Source organism: Natator depressus, chromosome 17, assembly GCF_965152275.1.
Source record: "Natator depressus isolate rNatDep1 chromosome 17, rNatDep2.hap1, whole genome shotgun sequence".
Classification (NCBI taxonomy): Eukaryota; Metazoa; Chordata; order Testudines; family Cheloniidae; genus Natator; species Natator depressus.
In genome coordinates this window covers 19,781,654-19,808,345 of record NC_134250.1, presented here as the reverse complement: position 1 = coordinate 19,808,345, position 26,692 = coordinate 19,781,654, and the positions used below count along the sequence as shown (strand labels likewise).

Here is a 26,692-nt window from a genome sequence, read left to right as displayed (position 1 = left end):
GGAGGTTCTTCCCTCTGTGGGGTGGTGGGGCACCACACCGCCTCGCTAGTTACTTTCTCGGCTAATAATGTTTTCCTCACCCAAATATTATTGCTTGCAGCACTAACCCAGTCCAATGAGCTGGGATCTGCTTTGCATGAGAGGTCCCCACTGGCAGAGGGTGTCCTCCTGTAATGGATCACAACTTGGGCCATTTCTCCTGCTCTTATACAGCTACCACTGTTTCTTAGCCCAGGGCACTCCCTTCTTCAGAGCACCTCCCGGGCTTCCTTTGTCTTTGTGGAGGTTCAAGTCTCCATCCGGCCCAGACAGTAAACAAGAGGCTGTCTCCATGGACGTCCATTGTTCCCAACATTAACTGAAGTAGTCCTGAGACTGCCACTCACTTCAGGTGACAAGAAGTCTGACTGCAACAGTTTTGCACCCTAACATCCTACATACGTTATCTGCTATTTCTCATAAAACATCTTGCAACACCCATGACAAGAGACACCACACAACCCCTGTTGGTGTAATATTGAGAAGATGGCCGGAAGCGGGTGTAATATACCCGCCTAGGTGTGTTTTGGGCACCTCTAAGTCACAGAAGGGCACTGTGTTCGTGCTAATGGCACAACTGCTGTGTATGTGAAGTGGCTGCGGTCATCCCGCAGGAATGACGAGGTATTTGCACCTGGCTTGGGCGTGGCTCCGGCATGTTGGTGTGACTGATTTATTAAACATTATTACTACAGGTGGAGCTGGTAGCTGTGGACTAACAGTACGTGAGCATGAGCACAGAGTTAAACCTGTATCATAATGCAGACACACCACGGGGCCAAATTAAGGTTGCACAAGCAACTTTGGGGTGCCTGACTTTGCACCTTAAAATTCTTTTAATGTCTTTTTCTTTTGTAGGTAACTTATCGTTTATACTGCAGTACCGGCCAGACAGCTCAGTAAAGATCAGGGTCCCATTGTGCTACACAGCTCTGGCTGTAACCCTGGCATCTCGTTCTGTGTCATACACTGGGGGAATACGATGCTGCAATTGCTTTGGGGAGGGGTGGAATGCTTTTATTGGCCAGTTGTGCTATTGTTTATAGAAGGAATATATTCGTTCATGGAACTAATGACTATCATTGCTTTCATGCCCAGCTGCTTCTGCCAAAGGAGATCTTTATCCTTCTGTTCATCTATCCCGGGGGTGGCCAACCTGTGGCTCTGGAGCCACATGCGGCTCTTCAGAAGTTAATATGCGGCTCCTTGTTTATTGGCACCGACTCCACGGCTGGAGCTACAGGTGCTTTCCAATGTGCCAGGGGGTGCTCACTGCTCAACCCCTGGCTCTGCCACAGGCCCTGCCCCCACTCCACACCTTCCCGCCCCCTCCCCTGAGCCTGCCGTGCCCTCGCTCCTCCCCCTCTCCCCCCACAGAGCCTCCTGCATGCCACGAAACAGCTGATCAGGAGGTGCGGGGAGGGAGGGGAAGGTGCTGATCTGTGGGGCTGTCGGTGGGCGGGAGGTGTGGGGAGCTGATGCGGGGCTGCTGACGTATTACTGTGGCTCTTTGGCAATGTACATTGGTATATTCTGGCTCTTTCTCAGGCTCAAGTTGGTCACCCCGATCTATACCCGTGATATTTATTAAAGCAGGCCCTCCACAGGCCTAACTCAGTGGTTTTCAACCTTTTTTCATTGGTGGACCCTGGGAAAAAGTTGAATGGAACTCCCTTTGGAAATCTTAGACCACTGGCCTAACAAAAATGCCATCAGGAGCCATTGCCACCATTATGGAGGAATTAACTCTTTTGCTCCCAGGCTCTAAAGAAGTGACCTGCCGTGGTGCATACTTGAAGCATAGACTGATGAGGAGGTACTCATGTACCACACCTGGATCGGTGCATGAGGCGAAAGGGTTCTTGGCCTTGTGCTAGGCAACATGTCTGTTAATGACCCGGAAGAAAACAGAAAATCATCACTGATAAAGTTTGCAGACGACACAAAAATCGGGGGAGTGGTAAGTAATGAAGAAGACTGGTCACTGCTACCGAGCAATCTGCATTGCTTGGCGATTGGGGCACAAGCACACAATATGCATTTTAATATGGCTAACTGTAAAGGATCTGTTCTAGGCATTATTTTAGGGCAGTTCTCTGGCCTGTGCTATGCAGGAGGTCAGCCTAGATGATCTCAGTGGTCCTTTCTGGCTTGGGAATGTATGTCCTAGTTAGGTCCAGGCAGAAGGAGACTGCCACGCTGCTCAGTGCCCTGGTTACATCCTGTCCGGCTGCCCCTGTAGTGCCCCTGAATGAAGTGCGCAGGCCGAGCGCTCCTGCTGCGGAGGTGAATCTCTCCACGTGCACCCTAACGCTCTGTGGATTTCAGTGAAATGCTGAGGAATGAGGGCAGCCCAGCAGGTGTGGTAAACAGCCAGCAGTGAAAAAGTTAATTGCGTAACCAGTTGTCATTTTGACGAGAACACTGGCCTCTTCCACAGAAACGTGCAGATTTCAACCTTACTGTTGTGTATGGACAGGAAAGTACAGAGCGTCCCTAGGTCATTTCCTACTAAATATGAATTATCGCATTTCTGATTTTAAGGGGCTGGGCTGTGGAGCGAAGGCAGAGCCCCTGCAACCGGGTTTAGCATAACCCCTCCTCCCTGCCGTCTCCGCCCTTTCCACATCTGACTTTCCCCTCAGCTTAAACCACACAGGCTCAGCCCAGGAGATAAAAAGGAAATCGGAGAGGCAGTTCTTCCTTTTGCAGATACAGTCAACTCTCCCACAGAACTACAGAGCCCAAACCTTGTTACTCGGCTTTATGTGGAATACGGGCCCCAGAAAAGGACGTGTGAATGCAGCAGGCTTTTCCACCTCAGGCAACATCATATGACACCAACTGGATGGTAAAAATCAATCGATCAAAATAATCAAAGAACCAGGACAAGGAAAGAGCCAAAGCTGGTGACATTGGACAGATCTACCTTTGAGAAGGTTGGTGGTCTTAGTTCCCACCTGCTGCATTCACTTTGACTAGTACCCACAACTGTTGTGCCAGTATAACTCACAGTTAGGGGGTGTGATTTTTACGGGTACAACTCCTTGTGTGGACACAGTTATATGGGTGTAAAGGTGCTTAGTGACCAGAGCACTAGACTGGGACCCAGGAGACCTGGTTTTGTCCTGCTGGGTGACCTTGGGCAAGTCATGTCACCGTCCTGTGCCTCAGTTTCTCCATCTGTAAAATGGGGATAATGATACTGACCTCTTTGTAAAGTGCTTTGAGATCTATGGATGAAAACTTCTACGTAAGAGCTAAGTATCCATATCGCTCATTCCCCTTCTCTACTATACGAGTATAACTATACTAGTATTAACACTTTTATACCAGTATAACTTGGTCCAAACTAGGGGGCTTGTACTTCTTTAACTATACCACTTAAAGCAGTATAACTTTTGCTTGAGGACAAGCCCAGGAAATCTTTAGAGCATGTTTGACTGGTCTGGCTTCTGCTCTTGCGGTCACTGGTTTGCTCTTGAATGAATAGTGATTGTGTAACAGAGGCAAGGGGCCTAAGTCACCACTGTTACTCCACTTTTATGCTGATGTAACTGCTGAAATCACTAGTTGGATTTACACTAATGTAAAGGTGGAGAAATGCAGTGGGGAATCAGACACAGGAAATCCAAGGAATTGTCTGAACAGTAACTGGAACCAAAATAAGAGGGCTCTACTTTGATATAACTTAAATCATTAAAAATCAGCTTAAAATTATATATACATCAGATATTCTTATTTTTCAGTATCATAGAATATCAGGGTTGGAAGGGACCTCAGGAGGTCATCTAGTCCAACCTGCTGCTGCTCAAAGCAGGACCAATCCCTGATTTTTGCCCCAATCCCTAAATGGCCCCCTGAAGGATTGAACTCACAACCCTAGGTTTATCAGGCCAATGCTCAAACCACTGAGCTATCCCTCCCCCCTAAATAAGTGTCCCCACACACACTTCCACTAAAGATGTGAATTACAACCCGTTTAGTTATTTTGTTTTTAGTTACCTTGTAGACAAGCCCCAAGACCAAAATCTGACGGTATTAGAATAGGTTTTCCTTCAGCGTTAGATAGTGAATTATCTTTCCAGGAACAATAGTTTTTTTAAATTAAATCTAAGAGCATGTACCATGGATATTAACAGGTTTCAGAGTAGCAGCCGTGTTAGTCTGTCTCCGCAAAAAGAAAAGGAGGACTTGGGGCACCTTAGAGACTAACCAATTCATTTGAGCCTAAGCTTTCGTGAGCTACAGCTCACTTCATCGGTGGAAAATGAATGCATCCGCTGAAGTGAGCTGTAGCTTACAAAAGCTTACGCTCAAATAAATTTGTCTCGAAGGTGCCACAAGTCCTCCTTTTCTTTTCATGGATATTAAGTGACTCACGGATGGCTTTTTCTTAGGAAAGATGCTCTCGCAGAAAATCTTGTAGTTACGAGCTCTGCCACAGCTTCCCTGTTTGACACTGGGCAAGTCATTTAGGCCACATGTACACCACAGCCGCTACAACGGCACAGCTGCAGGGTTGCAGCTGTCGTACAGACACTTCGTACATCGACAATCGGCGTTTTTCCATCAATGTAGTTAATCCACTTGTCCCAGAGGCGGTAGCTAGGTCGATCTTCTGTCAGCCTAGTTGCATCTGTACCAGGGGTGACTCGACCTGTGTTGTTGAGGGCACACCGTTTTTCATAACCCTGTGGTATTCAGGTGCCTAATGCCTATTGATTTCAAATACCTGTGAGGATCAGGGCCTTAATTTCTCCATGCCTCAGCGCCGAGCTGTAAAATGGGGATAATACTTTGTCTTGTCTAGATAGATCTATGGGGCAGTGACTGTCTCTTGCTATGAATCTGTACAGCTTGTAGTATAATGGGGCCCCAGCACCCCCATCCTTCCCCACCCCTCAACTGGGCCTTGCATCCTGAGCCCTCAGCAACCCCCCCATCTTCTCCCTGCCCCCCAACTGGCCCTACGCCCCAACCCCCCATCTTTCCCCTGCCCCCCAACTGGCCCTACGCACCAACCCCCCCGTCTTCCCCCTGCCCCCCAACTGGCCCTACGCCCCAACCCCCCCATCTTCCCCCTGCCCCCCAACTGGCCCTACGCCCCAACCCCCCCATCTTCCCCCTGCCCCCCAACTGGCCCTATGCCCCAACCCCCCCATCTTCCCCCTGCCCCCCAACTGGCCCTATGCCCCAACATCTTCCCCCTGCCCCCCAACTAGCCCTACGCCCCAACCCCCCCATCTTCCCCCTGCCCCCCAACTGGCACTACGCCCCACTCCCCCATCTTCCCCCTGCCCCCCAACTAGCCCTACGCCCCAACCCCCCCGTCTTCCCCCTGCCCCCCAACTGGCCCTACGCCCCAACCCCCCCGTCTTCCCCCTGCCCCCCAACTGGCCCTACGCCCCAACCCCCCCGTCTTCCCCCTGCCCCCCAACTGGCCCTACGCCCCAACCCCCCCATCTTCCCCCTGCCCCCCAACTGGCCCTATGCCCCAACCCCCCCATCTTCCCCCTGCCCCCCAACTGGCCCTACGCCCCAACCCCCCCATCTTCCCCCTGCCCCCCAACTGGCCCTATGCCCCAACATCTTCCCCCTGCCCCCCAACTAGCCCTACGCCCCAACCCCCCCATCTTCCCCCTGCCCCCCAACTGGCACTACGCCCCAACATCTTCCCCCTGCCCCCCAACTGGCCCTAAGCTCCAACCCCCCATTTTCCCCCTGCCCCCCAACTGGCCCTACGCCCCAACCCCCCGCCATGCCCCTGGCCCAGCCGGGCCCCCCTGGGCGGCGCTGTCTCTTTAACACGCTCCCCACCCCCCGCCAGGCCGGGCGGACTGTACCAAGCGGGGCCGCGGGGGGAGGGTGTCAGCGCCGCTCGCCGCGCCGGGAGGGGGGGGCGGCTCGGGGGTCGCGCTGAGGTCGCGGCTGCTCCGGGGTCCGGGCGGCGGCGGCGCAGGAGGCCCCGGTGGCGGGGCCAGGCCCTCACCCCCACGTCCCGAGGTGGTAGGTGCCGCCGTACGTGCCGGCCGGGCTGCGCTGGGCCTGGCTGCAGCCGCCGAGGAGGAGCCGCCAGGTGGGTGAGGGGGCTGGAGCCGGGACTCCTGGGTTCTTTCCCCAGCGCGGGGGGCGGGGAGGGTCTGGTGGGGTACATGGGGGCCTGGAGCCGGGACTCCTGGGTTCTTTCCCCAGCGCGGGGGGCGGGGAGGGTCTGGTGGGGTACATGGGGGCTGGAGCCGGGACTCCTGGGTTCTTTCCCCAGCGCGGGGGGGAGGGGGGGTCTGGTGGGGTACATGGGGGCCTGGAGCCAGGACTCCTGGGTTCTTTCCCCGCTCGAGGAGTGGGGTGGGGGGTCTATTGGGTGAGAGCAGCGGGGGCTGGGAGCCAGGACTCCTGGGTTCTTTCCCCAGCGCGGGGGGGTCTGGTGGGGTACATGGGGGCCTGGAGCCGGGACTCCTGGGTTCTTTCCCCAGCGCGGGGGGGAGGGGGGGTCTGGTGGGGTACATGGGGGCTGGAGCCGGGACTCCTGGGTTCTTTCCCCAGCGCGGGGGGGAGGGGGGGTCTGGTGGGGTACATGGGGGCCTGGAGCCAGGACTCCTGGGTTCTTTCCCCGCTCGAGGAGTGGGGTGGGGGGTCTATTGGGTGAGAGCAGCGGGGGCTGGGAGCCAGGACTCCTGGGTTCTTTCCCCAGCGCGGGGGGGTCTGGTGGGGTACATGGGGGCCTGGAGCCGGGACTCCTGGGTTATTTCCCCAGCGCGGGTGGGAGGGGTGGTCTGGTGGGGTACATGGGGCCCTGGAGCCGGGACTCCTGGGTTCTTTCCCCAGCGTCGGGGGGAGGGGTGGTCTGGTGGGGTACATGGGGGCCTGGAGCCAGGACTCCTGGGTTCTTTCCCCGCTCGGGGAGTGGGGCGGGGGGTCTATTGGGTGAGAGCAGCGGGGGCTGGGAGCCAGGACTCCTGGGTTCTTTCCCCAGTGCTGGGAGGGGGGTTTAGTGGGGTACATAGGGGGCTGGGAGCCAGGACACCGAGGTTCTCCCCTTGCTTGGGGAGGGGATTGTGTGTGTGGGGTCTAGTGGGTTAGAGCGGTGTGGGGAGGGAAGGGGACTGGGAGCCAGGACTCCTGGGTTCTTTCCCCACCATTGGGTGGGGAGTGGGGTCTAATGGATTCAAGCAGGGGAGCCAGAACTCCTAGGTTCTGTTTCTGGCTCTGGTGGGTTTGAGCCAGGGAACCAGGACTCTGGATTCTGTCCGTGGCTCTGTCTGAATGCTGGCAGAAGTCTCTTAGAGCTGTGTGGCTCCTGGTGCTGGGTAGCCGGTCTGCCATGTGCCCCATAGAAGAGCTGGGTGAAACTTTTTAGATGAACAGTTCATTTGTTGGAAAGTGCTGGTTTTAATTGACCTGAAACTACTGGCAAATTCGACAAGGGTCTGTCAAAAATGCAGTTTGGTCAGAAGGAGAAAGACAGGCTAGCGTCACAAATAATTGGGGAGGAGGTGATGGGGGTAGTGCCACTGGCCACCTTTTATTGCGGTGGTTAGAACCTTCACCTGGGATGTGGGGACCCCGGCTCAGATCCCCATTCTGTAGCAGGGATTTGAGTCCAAGTTTCTTCTCTCCCAGGTGAATGCCCTAACCACAAAGCTATAGGCTCTGCCTTTCTTGGTCTCACCTGTTGAAGCTGGTTCACTTTGTATACATAACTAAATATTCATCGGCGCAGGGCCTGGAACCCAGGTCTCCCTGGTGAGGGCCCTAATCACCAGGCTGTAGAGTCCTCCTCACACTCTATTTCTGGCCCAGTGACTGTTCAAGAATTTTAAACCAAAACGGAACAGCTTCAACAGGAGAGCTGGAGGAGACCTCCCCCAGAATGCCCTAGAGCCTGGTGGCAGGCTCTGTACTCCAGGGATGTCTGTTCCCGTCCAGCTTCTGTGCTGGGGTAGAACTCTGACTTGGCTATTAAAACTCCAAACTCCTGTGTTATCTCCGCAGGTGTTTTTCTCGCCATGTAGGCAGCTTGGCCCGGGAAATCTTTTTCCGTCTTTCAGATATCTGTAGACAAAGGGACATCGCTAGGAGTGGTGGGGTGAAGTTTAAAAAAAAACAAAATAAAAATGTAGGTTTCATAGACTGAAGAAAAATCTCCTCAAAGGAGGTGGTGGAGAGTTAAAACTGGTGGGACGAGCTGCAGGGAACATAATGGCCAAGATTAACCAGGGGAGTGGATGCCTCCATTTATCAGGTTTCCTCATTCATAGGAGTAAGTGACCCATCCTGCGGCACTTAGACTGGGTTTTGGCCAAACATTTTATGTAACCTTGGTTGAAAGAGGCTATTGAAGCTAAAATAAGCCATTAGAAGAGTGGACCAGATATAGAGAGGAGGACTCCTTGGACAGTTTGTTCATTTCATCTGAACAGGATGAATTATTGTATCATTGACATTCTTTTGCACGTTCATCTTTCTGATTTTTTTAAAATCCGAGTTTGTTCAGCAGCTAACTCGCAGGCCAGAAGCCAAAAAGAACTGAAGCTCCTTCAGTCCGGTCACTTAAAATTTTTCCCAGTTCTGAATATGAAATGACAATATTTTTACTTGTATGGAGCCTTCAACTTCAAAATATGTCAAACTTGATGCGCGCTTCGTAGTGGTCGCTTCATCCACTGCTGAAATGTAGCCACCCCGGAGTGAAATAGAGTAACTGGTTTCAATAATGCACACTGTTGCTGCAACAGGTCAGACTTGGAATTAGGGCATACCTTTGCCCTATTGAAATGCCCTGTTTGCACCATGCTCGGGCATTCATTCAGAGGGAAGAGCACCACCTACTGGATTGCAACACCACTTTTTCATTCATTTCATTGGCAGTCTTTCATCCGTGTACTACAGTAGTAATAGGTTTAACTGCAGATCTTCTGTCGTGATAGCTGAGGGTGGAATGGGTGCAGAATTCCACAGCTCTTCTTCTTCTTTTTTTTTTTTTTTTTTTTTTTTGGACAGGTCTGTTCTGTGCCTGTAAGGCTGTATTTATCTATCTGTGAGGGCAATAGCAAGACTGAATGAATAGTTTTTTTGTTTTTCCTTCAGGCCCTCAGATGTGTATTTTGAACATTCAAGTCCTCCTGAATGTGTTTAAAAACAACAACAAACAGAGCCCCTCTTTGTAATTTGTGTGGTTCCATTAATAACTTGAAATGTGCTTTGAGAAGCTATTAACTAAGCCAGCTATTGGGGAGGATCTGGCCAAACTAGTTGTTTACATATGTTCTCATTGGTAGGAGCGAAACACCATGGTTCTATAACAAAAGCAAATAAACTCTTCCAATCTCATTTGTTTATACTAAGCTTACCTGTTTTAAAGTACAAAATTTGAACAATAGGTGGAAAAAATTTGAGACTATTGGGCTTTGTAAGTTGGCATCTCTTTAAGCAATTAACCTGTACTTACAGTAATTTCATTTACAGAGCAGTCTGTTACTGAATAATCATTCTCACTTTTCCTCTGTTGTTCATTTGATCCATTTCCCCTGTTTGTGGGGATCTTTTATACCGCAACAGGAATGAGAAAAAAAGTTAGAAGCAGGAGAACTTGCTTGTGAAAACCACCAAAACGATTGGGGCCCGCAGAGGCAGCTGTAAGACCTAAATGACTTTTAACCTTCTTCTTCTTCTTCTTCTTTTTTAAACTGACTGGAGTTCAAATTAACAGTGCCCTCTGAACTTCAGACGTGAATGAAGCAAATTTGCTTCATAAGTTACAGATAAAGAGTAACTATAGAATTCCATAGGGTAATTTTTTAGTCACTCTTTTGCGTTGGTGTGATCTTCAGAGAACTGGAGTAATCTGTTACCTTGTTCAGTACCATACCCATCCTGGTCTCTCCCTTTTTCTCTTATATAAAAAACTACCAAGCGTTTATAGTTCTCTTATATAAAAAACTAAATCCACCCTGATCGAATTGGCCCTGTCAACACTGGTTCTCCACTTGTGAGGTAACTCCTTTCTCTTCATGTGTCAGTATATTTATGTCTGTAACTTTCACTCCATGCATCTGAAGAAGTGAGGTTTTTACCCACGAAAGCTTATGCTCAAATAAATCTGTTAGTCTTTAAGATGCCACTGGACTCCTTGTTGTTTTTGTGGATACAGAGTAACACGGCTACCCCCTGATACTTGATACCAAGAGGATGTTATCTACCCTGGATGAACTTTGTTCTGCTTTCTTAACTAAAAAACCATGGTTAATATCTTACGTAAGTTGCTTTCCCAGTATAACTTGATCCTAGTGTTAGGATTATGCTTCACAAGGTATTGTAAAAGGTGTGTCACATGTTCTACTGTATTGGTGCACCCATTCAAAAGATCAATATTTAAAGAGTCCTTAATAAGCTTAATTACCTACTCTATTATATGCAACATGGACAGTCTGAAATTTAATAATCTGTGATTGCCTCTTGCTCGGTTAAACACCAAAATCCATTTGTGTGCTGCTTCTGGGCCATAGAACCTGCAGAAAGAAAACATTGAGCAAGAAGTCTTTGTAGTACTGAAGGCTACTCCTAAGAACTGTGACAGTCCAAAGTGACACACAGGGAAAGTTGGTTTGACTTTTAGCTGCATATTATTTTAATGTTCTTGCTTAGTTAGCAACTAAGGGTGTTTTCCTAATTGTTTTTTTTTAATGATACTTACATAGTTTCTTTGGAATATTCTGCAGAGTACTCCTAGCCTAATTTTCCTTTTACATTTGTACAGTGCCTGTACAGTTCTGAACATTTCGAAGCACTTTGCTAGCAGGCCAACTTCATCACCTCTTGTGAGGCAGGTAAATATGTTTCTGTTTTACAAATCAGAAGAGGAAATGGATTGGAATTGTGTAGGGAAGTGAGTCATATTTTCAGCTCTGAAAATCTGGCCTTAATTGGGGGTGTTGAAATTTTTTAAAAAAATCTGGCCCTAAGTGCCATACTTAACTTGCTGTAAGTTGGTAGCAGAGCTGGAAGTAGAAACCAGTAGTCCTGGTTCTCACTTTTCTGCACTGACAGCCACACTATCTCTCATTATAATATCCAGATACCATGCAAGTCACTTCTAAAATGTAACTATTGATCACCTCTCATGGAACATGACTAGGATTTATTCCAGTTTCTAGTTAGACACTACTTTGGGGTATCAGCCTGGTAAAGTACAGGGTAGAATCATTGCACAAGTCATGATTATGTAATATTGGAGTGGCATATATGTGACTGTGTCAGGCAAACAATAAGCCACTCACACTGAGACAAAGGAAAAACACTCCAATAATTCTCAAGTATACAAAGTGAAAACAAATACACGTGACATATTTCATGCTCACTAAACCCCAAATGTGAAGACTGTATCAGAGAGCACTGAATTAGAACTGTTTCCCCCTCCCAAATGTTTCCTGGTAAAATAAAACTTTCTAACTCAGACTCCTTAACCTTCAACAACTATCATGTGCATAGGGTGATTGTATTTAAAAAACAGGACTGGGAGTCTGGAGATCTGGGTTCTGTTTTGTGCTCTACCACTGTAGTGCATGACACGGGCAAGACACAGCATCTTTGTTCTCTCTCATGTAAAATAATACTTCCCATCCTTGTGGGGGTGTTGAGACAAACATCTAATGGATGTGAAGTGCTTTGAAGAAATGGTGTGATAATATACTAATGACGAAATCTTGGGTTTTAAAAAAATCATACTGAAATTTGCTACACTTTGGATTAATAATACGTATTTGCAATTCTTTCACTTTTGCAGAATCTAAGCTTTCATTTAACATCACCCCCGCCCCCCCATCACCCAGACTCTTTGCTTTTTTTTTTAAAGCACGTATGGTTGCAAAGGAAACTGTCAAAATAAGAACCAAGGAACCCCTGCAGGGCTGTCTGCCTGATTGTGCAGCCAGACAGTTCTAGAGCCCTGGGTGCTGCTCAGTGCTTTGCCATGGGGCAGCAGAGTGAAAACTCAGTCTTGTCCCTTGTCAGGGCTGCTGCTGGAAGCATTGGGAAACGGTGAAACTGACAAAAATTAGGTCAGTTTCCTTCTGCTGGTTGGGAAAGCTGAGAGCAGCAGAGGCAGACGCTGGAGTTGCTCACTGGGGAGCAGGATTTGCAGGCTGGGAACTTACCCTTGTAACAGCCAGGAAACAATGTGCTGAGAGAGAAGCCTCCTTACCAGAAGCCACAGTGTGGGGGATCATGGAATATCAGGGTTGGAAGGGACCTCAGGAGGTCATCTAGTCGAACCCCCTGCTCAAAGCAGGACCGATCGCCAATTAAATCATCCCAGCCAGGGCTTTGTCAAGCCTGACCTTAAAAACCTCTAAGGAAGGAGATTCCACCACCTCCCTAGGTAACCCATTCCAGTGCTTCACCACCCTCTTTAGTGAAAAAGTTTTTCCTAATATCCAACCTAAACCTCCCCACTGATGATGAGGACTTCACATTTATCAGACACCTAATGAATCCCCTGGCCAGTTCTGGTGGCTTTACAATCACCTGTTAATCAATGTATCTCACTCCCCCCCCCCCCCCCTTGCTGTGTGAAAGGCCTGTTTCCCATTTATGTGGATCAACTATGAATACAAGGGGACTCAGTGGAGAGGACTGTGCACAAAGTGCTCTCAAATGCACACAGTAAAGAAATTGATAGAGGGAGAAGATACAGTGATTGTAGGTGTTGCTTGTAACATTTTCAGACAGGCGTATGATATGTAAATTGGCGGCATCCTTTTCATCATATCCAAGTCTCCAAACACAGCTACCTGCATTTAAATTCTTGAACCCTGCACAATATTCAGATTTACATGGGGGCTCTTAAAATTCTACTGCTTAAGCCTGTGCAGAGGTGTTGGCTGTGTAAACAGTGCCCCACAATACAGTGTGCAGGGTTGAAGTTAACCATCTCCTGCCCTGTCTTGATACATGGACTTTTTTACAGTGTTGGTTTTGCCGTTTACCATGCTGCTGTTTACAATCTGAACTTGTTTTCCACTGGGAAATCAAACTGGTCAATGGTTTTGGTTGGAAGAGGGTATTCTTTTACCTTGTGCCCTCATTGTTTCAGTTTATCTAGGGATCAGAAACAAAAACATCCATGCTGACCCACGTTAATTGGTGTGTAAGTAACTGGGGAGTTCTTGGTAGGGCAGTTTGACACTGAGGCAAATACCTCACAATGGTCGGTGCTTAAAATCAAAAACAGACAGGCTTTTCAAGGCTGGAAGCTTTCAGGGCTGTTGAAAACAGCTGTTCTCTAAGCTCGCAGTAACTAATAATTAAATACAAGAGGCTTCAAACTACAAAAATAAGTTAACCTGAATTGGCATGCAGCCCAAAGACACAATCTTTGTCAGCCCAAGGACAGAATTCTCTTCATGTCCCTGTGAAACCATCCTCCTCTTTCTGATGCTCTGTCTTCTAGCTTTTACAATCATTCCGCTCTTCTCAAGTGAGGGCTGCTGCCAGTTTTTTTTTGTTTTTGGTTGGTAATGAAAGCCCAAATGTACAATGCTTGAAGCTGAGATCATGTTTAAAAAATCTGCTAGGAAGAAATACACATTGGCACAGATTCTATTCTAAGTACAGTCTTCATCTTGTGAGAGTTACATCATCAAGATTTGATGAGAAGGGAATGCCTTGTTGAGTGGCTTTTTTGTTTACGTTTTGTACGTAAAAAAACCCCTTCACAGTTATGCGTTATGCAACATGTTTTTTACTCCTACTTCACTTGCTCCTAGAGCCAAGCCGTCGGCTCAGATTGGGAATTCTGAGCTGTTGAAAATTGTCGAGAAACCAGTGTCTTGCAAGGGAAGACAACCACCATTACCGTTGCCTGGTGAGGCTGGACCTCATTGCTCCATGCCCTAGTTTCCTGATCAGAAAAATAGGACCTCATTCTGGTTGTGAGGCTGCATCAGTGCTGCTTCTACAACACCTTCCAACCAAGGATAGGAGTGCCAAGCAATGGTATTATAAACATTTATGCAAAGCAAGAAGAGATTTATTTGAGCTTTTCCTCAAAACTCTTACGTGAGGAACAGAAGATTTAAAAAAATCTAGCTCACATAAAAACTGTGGAGTAGGTCAGTAGCGTTGCTGGGGGGGAGCGAGGGAGCGGCCGCTCCCCCACCGAGCACAAGTGGCGCCTTGTCAGTGTCTTGGCGACTTTTAAATTTTCCCCTGTTGAGGGAACAGGAGGAGCGATCCAAAAAACAAAGTGCCACCCGCTGCGGCCCTTTTACTCACCCAGCGGCGCTCTGGGTCTTCGGTGGCACCTCAGCGGCGGGACCTTCACTCGCTCCAGGTCTTCGGTGGCACCTCAGCGGCGGGACCTTCACTCGCTCCAGGTCTTCGGTGGCACCTCGGCGGCGGGACCGTCAGTGCCACCGAAGACACCAGGAGCGAGTGATGGCCGGCCGCCGGAGCGCCGTTGGATGAGTAAAAGTGCTGCAGCGGGTGGCGCCTTTTTTGTGGATCGCTCCCCCTGTTCCCTCCACCTGGCTACGTGGCTGGAGTAGGTGCCTGATCCTGGTTGGTGCTGAGCAATCCTAACTGACCTGGATTTCATCAAGAATTGATGGAACTGAACATCAGTCAGGGCCGGGTCTGAGTGCAGTGAAACGTTTGCAGTTAGGGTAGGAATTGGACTAGGAATGTGCTTTGTGTCTGTGACAGGATGGATCACAGAACCCCCCCAGGGGCTGCCAACTGATGTGCCAAGACTACTGCCCCTGCTTTCCCTGCCAGCTTGGGACTCCAACACCCTCTCTTGCTGAGCCAGACACACCAGTCTGCTCCAACACAGACCCAGGGTCTGAACAACATGCCCCAAAGCTGCAGACTTAACTGAAAGCAACTTAAGAAGTGTTCCTGTCTTTAACACTCAGATCCCAACTGCCAATGGGGTCCAAACCCCAAATAAATCCGTTTTACCCTGTATAAAGCTTATGTAGGGTAAACTCATAAATTGTTCGCCCTCTATAATACAGATAGAGAGACATGCACAACTATTTGCCCCCCCCCCCACCCCACAGTATTAATACATACTCTGGGTTAATTAATAAGTAAAAAGTGATTTTATTAAATACAGAAAGTAGGATTTAAGTGGTTCCAAGTAGTAACAGACAGAACAAAGTGAATTACCGAGCAAAATAAAATAAAACATGCAAGTTTATGCCTAGTACAGTAATAAAACTGAATACAGATAAAATCTCACCCTCAGAGATGTTTCAATAAGTTTCTTTCACAGACTGGACACCTTCCTAGTCTGGGCACAATCCTTTCCCCTGGTACAGCCCTTGTTCCAGCTCAGGTGGTAGCTTGGGGATTTTGCATGATGGCCGCCCCCTTTGTTCTGTTCCACCCACTTATATGTATCTTTTGCATAAGGCAGGAATCCTTTGTCCCTCTGGGTTCCCACCCTCCTTCTAATGGAAAAGCACCAGGTTAAAGATGGATTCCAGTTCAGGTGACATGATCACATGTCACTGTAAGACTTCGTTATTGACTTGTAAGGAATACTTACAGGTAAAACAGAGACATCTACAGTCAATTGTCCTGGTTAATGGGAGCCATTAAGATTCCAAACCACCATTAATGGTACCAACCAAGAAAAAACAGAATAACTGGTACTTTAAATTCCCTGTGGGTGAAGTGGGAAGGAAATGGTAATACCTATAGCAAGCCACACTGACATGAGATACTCTGCAGCACATCTGCTCAGAGTCCTCCCTGCTTTATCTGGCCAAGCGAGGGAGTATTATCAGGGTAGGCTGTGTGCTCGGGACTGCGAAGGTGTGGAGAAAAAGAAAATCTTCTGAATTGCCCTGAATTCAAGAGGTGAGGAATGGTAAACGATCTGCATCAGAGCTTTCATTCTAGTGAATTGTGTTTGTCTGGTAAGGAAAATGGTGCTGAACAGACATGGAGAAAGACCCACGATTCTTTCCGGCTAATGCTGCACGTTGTAATGTTTAAATGCCATGTACCACAAAGGCTGTGAGATGGGTTTCTGTGCTGAGTGTCCTGGAGCAGAAGGCACTGATTTTTAAGGCACAGTGGGGTGTTAATATTGAATACCTAGACGTTGTATAGCATTGTTCATGATTAAATCTCAGCAAGCTTCACAAAGAAGGTCAGTGTCATTACCCACATTTACAGATGGGGAAACTGAGACACAGAATGGGGACATGACTTGCCTAAGGTCAACAGCAGGCCAGTGGCAGAGCCTGGAACTGAACCTAGGTCTCCTGAGTCCCAGGCCAGTGCTTTAGCCACTTGGCCACAATGCCTCCCTTAAGCAGCCGTAGCTTTTGTATCACTCCAGATATATATCAGTTTGTCTCCTCACTGCTTATTATGACACTGGTTGGCTAACATTAGCTGTGCTCACTTTAATGCCTCTCTACTAAATATGTTTTAATAACATCTATCTCTTGTAACTTTGATAGCTGAAAGAACTGAGTCACTGCCCTGTATTTCAGAATGAACACCTTCCTTAATTTATACTGCCTGTTAAAGGTCACCCCCTGCCCTATTCATAAGAGCCGGGTATGTCACAGTTGTTCATCTAGGCGGCTGCCCTCCATTCCAGAGGTGGTTGCATTTCCGTGGTGCTGCTTGTGTCCAGTTTGTAAAGTGCTCTCATGTCTGATGTATTTGACCAAGCACTTTATTCTCCCCCAGATATTGGTATTTCCAGTTACGTTGTAAAGAGGAGCAAATGGTTCTGCTTTCCCTTATCTTTGTGTTCATTTCTGCTCCTCAGCTGCACGCAGGGGAAAAGGTCAATTGTATCCTAACTGGGAGAGATGATGATTTCTGCAATGATGGTGTAATCCTTCGTGTTCTTAGCGATACCAAGGGTTCTTGGGATGGAAAATCATTGCTGCCTTGTGTTTCAACTTCCTTTTTATTAATGGTACCTGTGTGTTGAGTCATGCTGATTCTGGGGTGTCATGTGGCTGCAGAAATGTGACAGAGTGCTGATCTGCCAAGTCATCCCGTCTGTTGCCGCAGATATTTAGCTGTGATACTCTATATCGGCAGCACACGTTCTCCACCTTCCCTTTTCTTTGGTTACTTGCATCAGCATTTTCTCTGTAGCCGTCGTGTTGCTCTGACTGGAACTTCTGCTTCAACAACTCAATCTTAAAATAAATGTTTTCAAGCAAATTGAACTTTGCTTAAAGCTTTGAACAGGGAATTGGGGGCTGTTAGTCTCACCTTTCCACAAAGATTAGCACAATACTCAACGAGTAAGGACTTTCACTTAATATCTGCATGATGAAAGGCTCCACGCCCCATTATCGGTTCTCTGACTCTTGTCTATAATTGGAATGTACATCTTCAGTAATTGAAACTATTCGCTAAGGCCTGGTCTACACTGCGGGGGGGGGGCGTCGATCTAAGTTACGCAACTTCAGCTACGTGAATAATGTAACTGAAGTCAACGCACTTAGAGCTACTCACTGCCGTGAGTCGACTGCTGATGCTCCCCCGTTGACTCCGCCGATGCCTCTCGCTCCGGTGGAGTACAGGAGTCAACGGGAGAGCGCTCGGGGGTCGATTTATCGCCTCTAGACTAAACATGATAAATTGACCCCCACTGGATCGATCGCTGCCTGCCGATCCGGCGTGTAGTATAGACATACCCTTAAATTCCTAATTGCAGGCCTCTGTGTACATGTTGCCAAACGTGTCCTCTGCAGATCTGCCAGCAGTCTCCTATTTTAATCTCCAGCCCAACCTCCTACAGGTGGCTGCTTCCATTGATTTTACATGTTTGGAAACAGTGTGTAGCTTGCCTTATTGCTTCGAATAAAAGTTCATGGTACAGGATAGAAGAGTAATGATGTAGAAAAATCTCTCTAGATCTCTTTTCTTCTGTCTTCTGCATTGCATATATAGAACCAGATTCTGGGTAGACCGTGCGTGGGTTCACAGTGGTTGTGGATGGAACTGGAATTCCCTCTTCCTCATCCATTTCTACCTTGCATGGCTTGTGTATGGGCTGGCACAGTTGCAGACCTGATGGCAAAGTGTCCTGGATGATCCAGTGCCTGAAAACTCAGTGAGACCGAAATGACAGAGACAGAGTTGTCAAGTTAGGGAAGAGGAGTGAACAGCCCAGAAGAGTAGTTTGGAGCTTCACTTTGTGCAGTGGTCCTGAATCTTCTCTTGTATGCATGAATGTAACTCGGTGTCAGTGGAGCTACACCCGATTTACACCAGTGCAAGTAAAAGGAGAATTGGGCCTGGAGATAGTCGTCACTAGGTATTGTAGGGAGAACCCTGAACTCCAGTCGTGGGGCATATGTAAGACATGGGGTAATTCTTTCACCCTGTGTGACACTGGTGAGGCCTCAGCTAGAGAATTGTGTCCAGTTTCGGGTGCCACGTTTAAAGAAATTGAAGAGTTCAGAGGAGAACAAGAAAAATGACTGAAGGTCTAGAATGCCTGCCCTATAAGGAAAGGTTTAAACCCTGGGCATGTTTAGTCTGGAGGAAAAACGCTGGAGGGGGCCTGGTAATGGTATTGGTGATCTACTACAAAGAGGAAGGTGATCGATTGTTCTCCGTGGCCACTGAAGGCAGGAAAGAAGTAATGGGCTTCATGTGTAGTAAGGGAGATTAGGATTAGATATTGAGAAATCCTTTCTAACTATAAAGATAGTTAAGATCTGGAACAGGCTTCCAACGGGGATTGTGGAATCTCTGTCATTGGAGGAGTTTAAGATCAGGTTGGACAAACAGCTGTCAGGGATGGTCTAGGTGTACTTGGTCCTGTCTCGGCACAGGGAGCGGGACTAGACGACCTCTTGAGGTCCATTCCAGCCCTTCAGTTTTACAGTTATATAACCTGGAAGTGAAGCTGACCTAGTATATGTAATTGCAACAATGTCTCTACACCTATCTGTTTCTATTAATGTTGGGTCACAGATGTTTGTGTAAATAAAAGGCCTCTTTGTTTACCTTGCAAAAAGCCACAACATTTGTTTTTTTAGGAAGTTGGTCTGGTTTTCTCATCTCTGGGCTTTTGGGGCACGTTCTGAGATTTGATTCTTTTCTAGTAACTCCATAGCAAGGGCTCATGTCATTGTCAGAATGATGCATGAGTCAGGGAAGAATCCACCTCTCTCATATTGCTGTACTTGGCCAGTTAATACTGAAGAGCTATACAAACTTATCTGTAGGCAGATGAGACACTGAGTCACCTACTGCTGACAAGAGCTAACAAGTTTTAATTCTGACCCCACCTGGTCTCTTGTTTCCAAGGAAAGCCCTGCCTTTAACACTTTGAGTTACTATTTGAATAAGACACATTCTCGTACAAACTTCTATTTTCTTTAATACTTCTTCCTGCCTTATGCCCTAGCTTATTCTCAACTTCTCTTTAAGGTCTCAGCAAAAAGTACATATGGAAGTTGCTGACTCCTACATGGGAAACTGAACATGGTAGCTGCTTTATTTTATAGCCCTAATTTGCCCAAGAAAGGAGGAAGTTGAAGGCCTTCTAACAAGTAGGCAGCTGATTAGATAGATATTTACGCAAGGTGCATTTTTGCCAGTCCATGCAGAAAATAAAGAGGGTCCCCAATCCTGCAACCCCAACTCACATTTGAGTAGCTTCACGGGCATCGGTGGGGTTACACATGAGGAAGGACTGCAAGACCAAGCACCAGATGTCACACCCACCCTTCTGAACATCCACTGTCCCTTTGCACAAAGCCAAACCAGCATTTCTACTTCAGAGATCTCCCATCACTTGTGTCTTTCAGGGGAGATTTCAAACAGGCACAACCTGAGACACCTGAAAGGGCCTGGTTTACAGAGTGTGGGCACTTGGAACCGTGAGCCCCTCTGAGGTGACTCAAGATGGGCAAAGACTGAGGCACCCAAAATAACCAATCACTTCTGAAAATCTGAGCCTTGGTTCCCATTGGTGAAGTGGGATATATTTCCTTTTCTGCCTTGTCTATTTACTCTGTCAGCAAAATGGGGACCCTCCCCCCATCTCAGCTGGGACCTCTAGGCAGCAATATAATACAAATTAAGAAGTAATGGGGGGATATGTTAGGCATGGTTATATTTTAGCCCATTCAGCTTTGAAATGGTCTCTTTTCAGGCTTAGAGCTCTGGTATTGTGTTAGATTTAGAAGGTCTGGTCCCTAAACCCATGTATAGCTGGGGTCATTGTGAAGTCACACAGAAATGTTCTACAGCAGTGAATTCATGCACATTTAATTTGTCTTTAATTAAAAGTCGTCAAACTTCAGTGCCAGACATTTCACGGAATCGGGAGCATCAAAGGGCCTGATTCTGAAAGGTACTGAGCACCCTCCACCATTGTTCAGAGTCAGTGGAGGGTGCTCAACAGGTCATAGGACCAGGCCGTAACACTAGTGAATTACTGTCAATTAAGTCATTAGTACAAACACTGTCCTTGGCAGGAAATGTCCCTGAAAAGTGGCCAGCAGCCTAAAAACTCTCCCTGCAACTCTGGCACACAATGCATGTCAACGATCAGTGGAGATGCGCAGACATCCTTGAGAACAAGAGAGAGCCCTAAAACACAAGTTGCTTGGCCCAAGGTACAGAGGCTTTATCATAAAGCCTACTCTGTAATTGCATCTATGGTATGACCCACCTCAGTTGGCTCAGGACAACCTGTGGTGATGTACAAAGCCAAACCTTACCTCCCGGTTAACACTCAGATCTCAGAGTTAGTTTGCAGGGGTGCTGGCTAGAAAAAAAAACTTCACTTTTAGGCAATCCAGACAATGAAAACGACATCATGGGACTCCTTGTTTAATCACTCCGCAGAGTAGAATCGCATTCTTAAATTCTTTAGTAAAATAAAACTCTGAACAGATCTGAGAATCAGTTGTTCTGTGTTTATTCCTGCACTAGCCTTGCAACGTTGGAAGTGCAAGCTCCTTGATTGGTGCACCTGAAAGGCCTGTCTAATGTCACTGCAAGGTGCATATGTGCGTCTCTACACCCTCTACTGAAGTGCTGATTTGTAACTTTTGACAGCGATGCTGTTCAGCAATTCGCCATAGTCCCACAGTAACATCCCACTAGAAGGGTTCTAACAACAAATTTTTTGGTGGCCTCAAAGTGTTTTCTAGTATGTTTTTGATAATAAACACAATAGAGGGATCACTCTGCTTGTGGGAGTGTCTCTGCGCTGCATTTTGGAGCAAGCCTACCAGTCTGGGTCGACAGACTTGGAGTAGTGGGGCTTGTGCTAGCTCTTTAAAATCGCTGTACAGACAGTGCTTTGAAGTTGCAGCTCGGGCTCTGACGCCCACCCACTTTCTTAAGCCTCAGAGCCTGCACGCGAGGAGGAAGGGTCCCAGAACCCAGGCTCCAGCCTGAGTTCAAACGTCCACACCTCAGTTAAACAGCCCCATAGTCCCAGCCTTGTGAGCTCAAGTTAGCTGACGTGGGCCAGTGATGGGTGTTCAGTTGCGATGTGGATAGAGCCAGTCCACTGGCACATGGAGGGGGGGTTACCTTAATCACATCATTTCTGCATCTAAGAACAAAGAATTCCCCATGCTTACATGATGAGGGACTCTATCCTGAGAAGCAGCAACTCTGCAAACAGTTTGGGGCCGTGGTGAATAATCATCTGAACAGGAGCTCCCAGTGTGATGCTGGGGCCAAAAGAGCTAATGTGAGCCTGAGCTGTATAAGCAGGGGCATCTCGAGGCGGAGTAGAGAGGTTATTTTACTTCTGTATTTGGCACTGGTGCAGCTGCTGCTGGAATCCTCTGTCCAGTTCTGGTGCCAACAATTCAAGAAGGACAGTGATAAATTGGAGAGGGATCAGAGAAGAGCCATGAGACTGATGAAAGGATTAGAAAATCTGCCTTACAGTGATAGACTCAAGGAGCTCCATCTATTTAGCTTAGCAAAGAGAAGGTTAAGGGGTGACGTGATTACAGTCTTTAAGTCCCTACATGGGCAACAAATATTGAACAATGGGCTCTTCAGTCTAGCAGAGAAAAGTCTAACATGATCCGATGTCTGGAAGTTGAAGCTAGACAAATTCAGACTGGAAATAAGGTGTAAATTATTAATGGTGAGAATGACTAACCACTGGAAGGATTGTGATGGGTTCTCCATCACTGACCATTTTAAAATCAAGATGGGATGTTTTTCCAAAAGAACCGCTCTAGGAATAATTCTGGGGCAGGTCTCTGGCCTGGGTTAAAGAGCAGGTCAGACTAGTTGATTACAATGTTCCCTTGAGCTCTGTGAATCACCGCTCTGCCAGTTTCCTAATGTGACGCTACCATTGCAATGACCTGTGCTGCTTACTCTTCCCGCTGTCAACTTTGTCACTACTCTACCCCCATGGATCATGGTTCAAGTTAATCATCTGCTTGCCCGCTCAGAACTCTGTTCTGCCCATCATGAAACTAATCTTCCAGCGTGAAGCATGATTGCTAGGAGTTGGTAGCTTGGGGAAACAATGGAAGAGGAAAAGCAGTAGCTATTTATTCTCGAAGGGCAGGGTGGCAGTAGTTCAGGCAGCAGCCTGGGACTTGCGAGACCTGGGTTCAAGTCCTTGCTCTGCCACACACTCCATGTGTGACCTTGGGCAAGTCACTTAACCTCTCTGAGCCTCAGTTCCTCACCTGTACAATAGGGATAATAGCACTGCCCTGCCTCACAGAGGAGTTGGGAGGATAAATACATTAAAGATTGTGAGGCATTGTGGTAATGAGGGCGAAATACAGATGCTCCCCGACTTATGCTATCGTTCTGTTCTGGAATGCCTTGCGTAACTCGAATTTTGCGTAAGTCGGAAATGTATACCCGACCATTATGTGCAAAAACAAACAAAAAAGCCCTCCTGTTTCTAGCTTATGCAACTTGACTGCGGATTCGCGTAAGTCAGGTCTTGTGTAACTTGGGAGCCTCTGTAAGTACCTTAGCCAGATGGATCAGGGGAACTGCTAGTCCAAATGTGCTCACAACGATCAGCTCTTTTTAGATGCCTTTCGGGGGGGATAAGAACAATTGATAATAGATCAGTAACACATGATTAATTGCATGCAAATCAACAGAGGTGTTCTTTGAACAGTCCCATCCAATCCATTACATTGCTCTTTGTCGTTCCAGAAATCTGTCTTCATCTAGCCACTTTAATGATCTAGAAGAAAGGAAAAAGCAGATATTAATAAACCTGACAGATACTAAATGAGTGCAAAGGCAATAGTATAAATGGACCTAGGATTTACTAGAGAGAATAGAAAGGTGGGCAAAAATGAACAAACTGGGATTCATCTTGAGGAATGGGAACGCGAATGCTGTAGTGCCAACAGGGACCTAGAGGTGCTAGTGGATGGCAAATTAGACATGAATTTGAAGCAAAACAAAAGTGATCGCAGCTGGAGGATGCATCCAACAAGGCATCGCACTGCTATGGAGGAAGGTAACAGGCTCTCTCCTTGGCTCTGGTGTGGTTGAGTCATATGGCAGTAAATTCTGCCCCAGAAAGATACAAGAGAGAAGAGCAACAAAAATGATCGGGGTGGCTGGAGGAATTGACTCCTCCAGAATATGTATTACTGGGGCAAGGGCCAGCTGTGAGTTTGATCTGGCTCCCGTCACAAGCTTTGCCGCTGACGTTGATGGGAACCAGATGAGGACCTCTGGGAGAGGCACAAGGCTACAGCTGTTTGAAAGGTGCTTATGCCAAGGATGGAGTGCAAGCTGGCTAGGGTTGATATAATTTGAAAGTAGGAATTTTGGCTGAATATAGCAGAAAGCTTCTTTTTCGCAGTGAGATGCATTAGGCTGTGGAATGATCTCCTAAAGGATGGGCTAGCTCTTGGGACATTGAAAACTATAGTGAACACAGCATGTACTGGGAGGTCTTTTCCTAGGTCTCTCCCATCACATTCCGGTGATTCTCTGGCACTGTTGGCATTTTGATTATATGTAATTTATTTTTTTTCCTCTTTCCCCTTTCTAGTGTTGCCAGTTGCCATGGGGGATTCTGCCATGGACTCCACTCTCCCCATTCCTGAGAGCGCTGTCCCGGAGGGCGCACTCTTCAGCATGACCGATGTGTTTCTCTTCTCACTCATCGTTGGCCTCCTTTCTTATTGGTTCCTCTTCCGCAAGAAAAAGGAAGAAATCCCTGAATTCACCAAAATCCAGCCAGTGTAAGTGACTGTCCTGATGAACTCGACATGAATGTGCTTCTAAATCCCATTGGTATGTTGTGAAGGGGAATGCTCACCGCCAGTCACACCTAGTGGTCAGGCGGGGCTGTGGCAGGTTGTCTTCCTCCCGGGTGATCCCCTTTCTCATTATATAGTCGCCCTGTGGTGATCTGTCATTTCAGTGTCTCTGCACTCCGGCCGGGTCACAAATTCAAGTCTAATTTTTTTGGGTTACACAGAGTCCAATGATGGAGAAGTTTTCAGAAATCAGCAAGGGCTTCAGGACTTCCCCCTCTTGCATCAGGGTCTTGGGTGTGGACCCTCGTACCTTCATGGTCTTCCCAACTTGGTTCCTTGGTGAGGGATAGACTTCTGTCATTGTCTCCTTTTTGGGGGTTGGTAGGAGAGCCTGAGCTCACCATCTCCACTGGGCTCCGATCTGGGGCCCCAGTGATTGGCAGCTAGGCCCTGTACATTGAGGTGCTATGCAGGTGCCTCCCTGGATCACTTCCTGCCAGTGCCCCTCTCTTCCCACAGGGTAAAGTAAATAACGGAACACACAGATAAAGTTTCTGATCTTCAAAAAGTCACCAGTCCCTGCTTTGCAGACTGGGTCAGGTCAGTATCACCTGGCTTCAATCAGCAGGTGCCCCTGTGGAGCTCCTTCTCGGGAGTTAAGAGCACAGGTCAGCTCACTTCTGTTGTTTCTCTGCCATTGAGTTACTCAACTTCCCTTTTTACCGGCTTGTGCAGGCTTTGCGTGTGTGTGTGTGGTGGGGGGCTGCCTGGGCCCAGAGAAGCTCCTTAACCCTTTCTTCTCCAGTGTGGGGTTTGTGTGCCCCATCACATACAGTCATAACGTTTCTTCAGTTTCCCCTTCTTTTCTGCCCCTCCTCCCACTCCTCTGTGTTAAGTGAGATTAGCATGTAAATCCTATTCTTACCGGCCAAGGTGGGAAAGCCATGGCGGGCCTCGCACCGCTGGGATGCCAGAAGGGGAAGAACTGGCTTTCCCGCTACCAGAGAGTAGTTAGGTGATACTGTCAGTGCTTGTCTTTACCTTGTCCCACTGAGTTGTCGGGTGGCATGTGGGGGCTTGCCACTCATAACTCTGCCATGTAGAGCAGGAATAAAGTCAGCCGTTATACCTGGTCTCTGCTTTAAACATACTTCCAGAGCGAGGAGAAGAAAATCTGCCCTGCTTGGTTATTCTCTTCACTGTCATCCACTGCTTTGATTTCTGCCAGCCTGGAAGGTGAGACACCAGGAATCAAATTAATTTCCTGGGTGGCAGTGTAAATTCAGTAGACTCCTTCCTGTGCAGCAGCAGTGGTATCGCCCAGTATTGACTCCATCCACTAAGGTGTGGCGTTGATGTCTCCAAAGGGATCCTCCTTCAGAAGAACTGTGATGTGGGGCCGTACGGGTGGATGGAGGCTCTCTGACAGTGTCGGGGGGAAGGTCGGAGAAGCAATGATCACTTAGGCCTTTGTTTGGGGCAAAGAACACCTCACAAAAGGATTGGCATGGTGGGGTAACGTCAGGAGACCTTTTTTCAGAGTTTCCAGCATAGAGGAATCGTTAACAGAACTAATCAGATGACCCACTGGCCTGTGACCAGAATATAGAGCTGGATTAACTGAATGCTTTTGAAACCCAAAGAGCCAAATACATGCATTTTGCAAGTGCTTGCGATGCCACTGAAGTCAGCGGAGTTGTGCATGCTTAGAGGGCTGCTCCACATCTCTTCGCTCTTGACAGGTACTAGAGGGAGGAGGAGAGTTAATGATTGTCTCCTTTGTTTATTTGTGGGCCGTTTCACCCTCTCCTTGCCTTGCACTTGCCCGCTCTGTAACACCTCATAAGAGCAAGGTGCTGAATCACAGTGGCCCACATCCTGGCTGTTACTCCCCTTACTGGTGCCAGCATCCAGCAAGACAGGAGCAGCCTGTCTGAAAGCCTCAGGCTGGACCTTGCCCTGCTTAGCAGTTGCTTCTGTCACTCTTAAGCGAATGTGGCTTTTAATAGCAAGTACAGAAGAGAAAACACATCAGATAAAATGGTAACCATTCTCTGGCAACATGAGCATCGCATCTGGGGAAGCTCCTTTATTAGTTACTGAATCTGAAAAGCACTCCAAGCATTCAGGGGTTTAACCATGACTTGTCTTTGTGCCTCACTTTCTTGGGCCTCCTATATCTGCCCTACAATGTTCTAATTCTTCTAGATCAGGGACCATATCAAGAGCACGAGCCCTGGGCACCATGTTCCCCAGTGTTAGTGTGTGCATACCCCTCCAGCCAGTTCCTTAGTTCTCCCCATCGGTATTTTTTGTCGCTGTCCTTTTTTTCCCCTCCTTTATAAACAAAGCCCAGCTTCATTAATGCAACGTTAAAATCAAGCTGTCAACCCCACAAAAGCTAAGAAATTCAGAATTCT

General features: G+C 47.7%; 1 protein-coding gene across 4 annotated transcripts in view; it reads left to right on the top strand.

The window, feature by feature from the left end:
• Positions 1-2,766: 2,766 nt before the first annotated feature.
• Positions 2,767-26,692, top strand: part of POR (cytochrome p450 oxidoreductase) — a 58,555-nt gene continuing 34,629 nt past the window's right edge. The window contains exons 1-3 of one of the 4 annotated variants that reach the window (XM_074974775.1): positions 2,767-2,978; positions 10,799-10,868; positions 24,062-24,254. In XM_074974775.1, coding sequence (XP_074830876.1) covers positions 24,076-24,254 — 179 coding nt within the window. In that variant the 5' untranslated portion in view covers positions 2,767-2,978; positions 10,799-10,868; positions 24,062-24,075. Of the gene's footprint in view, positions 2,979-6,031; positions 6,119-10,798; positions 10,869-24,061; positions 24,255-26,692 lie in introns of those variants that run through there. The other 3 variants (XM_074974774.1, XM_074974777.1, XM_074974776.1) reach the window with 3 other exon arrangements.